The sequence below is a fragment of the Ostrinia furnacalis genome, unplaced genomic scaffold (genome assembly GCF_004193835.3).
Source record: "Ostrinia furnacalis isolate ACB-3 unplaced genomic scaffold, ASM419383v2 OfSCF0617, whole genome shotgun sequence".
NCBI classification, from domain to species: Eukaryota; Metazoa; Arthropoda; class Insecta; order Lepidoptera; family Crambidae; genus Ostrinia; species Ostrinia furnacalis.
In genome coordinates this window covers 1-3,773 of record NW_021130856.1, presented here as the reverse complement: position 1 = coordinate 3,773, position 3,773 = coordinate 1, and the positions used below count along the sequence as shown (strand labels likewise).

The 3,773-nt window shown below is 44.7% G+C and overlaps 1 protein-coding gene across 1 annotated transcript; it reads left to right on the top strand.

Moving 5' to 3' along the window:
* Positions 1 to 377: 377 nt before the first annotated feature.
* Positions 378 to 2,501, top strand: LOC114366302 (uncharacterized; the record flags this gene model as incomplete). Its single annotated transcript, XM_028323135.1, has 3 exons — positions 378 to 484; positions 1,150 to 1,274; positions 2,302 to 2,501. Coding segments are annotated over 3 exons (432 nt in total), but the record flags the coding sequence as incomplete, so codon positions are not given.
* Positions 2,502 to 3,773: the final 1,272 nt, after the last annotated feature.

Sequence of the window (3,773 nt, the reverse complement as noted above, 5' to 3'; positions counted from 1 at the left end):
TTTGACTGGAAAAAAATATTTTCCCATTTCGTTGTATGGAATGAAACATAAAGTGGTCGATTTCGACTAAGCCTTGACAGATTTTGCTTTGAAACTACTTGAGCCTTGTTCTATGGCTTGTTGACTATAATCCTAGACTAACAGCGTGCGCACAAAGTTGCCCGTTCAGAAGTTATGAGGTTCCGAAAAATGAAAAGTAAAATAAGATTGCAAGATTAAACTTATACTGTAGAAGTGTGCTAAAGTGCTTTTTAAAAGCCTATTTGCAAATTATAGAAATACTGTGCGCTCCATTTGCAAAAGAAAATACTTAAATTGGAATCACACTTTGGCATTAGTTTCTCTAAAACTCTTCTGATGGGAGCCATTATTTGCAGTGGAGTGGCTGGGCATCTTGGGCTTGCAGTGCCCCTCATACCACAACCCGGCGTCTTTCATCATCGAGGTCTCCTGCGGGGAATACGGGGACAACACCGGCAAGCTAGTACGCGCTATCGACAACGGGAAGAACGACATAAGGTAACTTGTAATAGGGGTTATTTTCCAATGGCACAACATCAGACAACACCGGCAAACTCGTGTGCGCCCATTGAGAACGGGAAGAACGACATTAGGTGACTTGTAATAGGGGTTATTTTGCAATGTGCCCTCCTACCACAACCCGGCGTCCTTCATCATCGAGGTCTCCTGCGGGGAATACGGAGACAACACCGGCAAGCTGGTGCGCGCCATCGATAACGGGAAAAACGACATTAGGTAACTTGTAATAGGGGTTATTTTCCAATGGCACAAAATCAGGCAACAACGGCAAACTCGTGCGCGCCCATTGACAACGGGAAGAACGACATTAGGTGACTTGTAATAGGGGTTGATATCGACAAAAAGAAGAACGACATAAGGTAACTTGTAACAGGGGTTATTTTGCAATGTGCCCTCCTACCACAACCCGGCGTCCTTCATCATCGAGGTCTCCTGTGGGGAATACGGCGACAACACCGGCAAGCTAGTACGCGCTATTGACAACGGGAAGAACGACATTAGGTAACTTGTAATAGGGGTTATTTTCCAATGGCACAACTTCAGGCAACAACGGCAAACTCGTGTGCGCCATCGACAAAGGGAAGAACGACATTAGGTAACTTGTAATAGGGGTTATTTTGCAATGTGCCCTCATACCACAACCCGGCGTCCTTCATCGAGGTCTCCTGCGGGGAATACGGAGACAACACCGGCAAGCTAGTACGCGCCATCGACAACGGGAAGAACGACATAAGGTAACTTGTAATAAGTATTATTTTTCAATGGCACAAAATCAGACAACACCGGCAAGCTCGTGCGCGCCCATTGACAACGGGAAGAACGACATAAGGTAACTTGTAATAGGGGTTATTTTCCAATGGCACAACTTCAGGCAACAACGGCAAACTCGTGCGCGCCCATTGACAACGGGAAGAACGACATAAAGTAACTTGTAACAGGGGTTATTTTCCAATGGCACAAAATCAGGCAACACCGCCAAGCTCGTGCGCGCCCATTGACAACGGGAAAAACGACATAAGGTAACTTGTAATAGGGGTTAGTTTGCAATGACACGTCACACGACATAACTTATGGCACGACATCAGCTGTATGTCCTGGCTTAAGTTCCAGTAGTGTCAAGTCAACAATGCTACAACATATTAGGATGGTCCTGAGTGCAACATTTTACATAACTGACATAGTTTAGCAACCGTTTTCAAACAGTAATTCCTACTTGTGTTATAAGTAATTCTTCTAAGATTGAATGGCAGAAAGTAAGAACTTTCAAGTCATGAGATTTTCAAGCTCATTTTCAAATAAAATGGATAAAATCCAGTAAGAAGTGATTCGAGAAAAACCTGCAGAATAATGAATATTCAGTAGAAAAATGGAGCAAGACGATGGACGAGAAAAGTTGCGCTACCATATTTGAGACATTATCAGAGATTCTAATAACTTAAAATAGTAAGACACGGGTTTTAACGCGACGTTTATTAATGAGTTACATTACTGATTGATGAGTGTCTTACTATTTTAATGAGGGTTTTCGCGTATGAAAAATCCGCCAGATGGCAATACGTAGACGCAAGGTCCAAATGCTGCATGATTGGTTATTTTTGACATGACATTGACAGATATGTCAAAATCCACCAATCACGCAGCAGTCAGACCCCACATCCACGTCCCGCCATCTAGCGGATCTTTCTTACGCGAAAAACCCTCATTGAAATGGAACGCGAAAATTTAAAATCTTATATTCTAATCACTATTCACTTCTTCCAGGGACGGCGTCCCATTCCCCGACAGCAAAATCCCGGAATACAACAACAAGCGGGACATGGAGGCTTCGCTCAACGCTGCCCGGGACAAGAACGACCTGTCCCAATTGCAGGAGAAGTTCCGGGACGCCAACGGGAACGGGAACGGAAACTTGCAAAACGGAATTCTGCAGTACGCGGTTGGAGAGGTCGCTAAGGGTAACGGTGAGATTTTATTTATTGCTTGTTGTGTTATTTCTTTTAAATCCGTGGAATATACAGATTTTTAGAAGGAGCCTGCTATTATAGGTCTTTGAAGATCTTTCTGTACATTACTTTTTGTCAAGTCATTAGTCGCCACTGCATAAACACGACCTTTTCATAATATACCAGAGGCACACGTTTGCACAACCCCTTCCTTTGTCTCTTAGCCGCATTTTACGACATCGTCGGGAATAGTGGGAGTGGTCCTATTAGGGATATAGTAAGGGCTATATTTCACCGGGACACCACCGGCGCAACCAGTCGCTGCTACCAACAAAATGTATACAGCTCTATAAAGAGTTACTCACCTGGTGTCCGTTTGGTTGCGCAAAGCTGTATACATTTTGTTGGTAGCAGCGACTGGTTGCGCCGCCATGGTGTCCCGGTGAAATATAGCCCTAAAGACCTCGCCCAAGGATTTCCACAACCACCGGTCCTGCGCTGCCCGCATGGTGCTTCCCACATCCCGATGCTTCCCGGAACCTTCACTAGATCATTACCACTATTACCAATTCACTAGACCACTGCTTTATTGGGCGCCGGGGATAACCCCGGCGTACATAAGTGAGAAACCGTGACCATCCTGCACACTACACCACCTACATTGGTTCCCAAACTTATTTGAGACGCGCCCCCTTTCGACCATATTGGTCGTATCGAGCAATCTGGAATACATTCTCTCAGCGGTCATTTATAAACTTAGCACACAGATGGCCCGCGCCCCCCTTTATAGGTCTTTGCGCCTCCCACTTTGGGAACCAATGAGTGGGAGGCCTGCCTACGTCTTCCAGGTCGTAATCGCCACTAGAGGATTTTTCTGCCCGTGTAGTTTTGTGCACTAATACTGAATATCTCTATCCAATATAATAATACATTCAGGATGCTGTTGAGACTGCCTCGTTTTTGTAGCGCATCAGGGATGTTTGCGGATTACCAAATAGACGGGTTTAGCGCCATAATACGCAAGAAATCTGTATCCCTTAATACCAGGGTACGAGCCAGTCGCAACAGCATTCTGAGGACCCTAGCGGACAGATACACATCGCCGCTATGGAAGTGTCTTGTGCAGAGACTGATCACGGGGCCTTATCCACCCCCATGATGGTCCGTCTCTGCACAGGGTACAAGTTTTTGAATTTGCCATTGTTTTTTTGATTATTTTCGAACCCGTTTATATGGACTCTTAAAATTGTCTGAAATAAAGCATTTTTATTTATTTATTTTATTCTATCC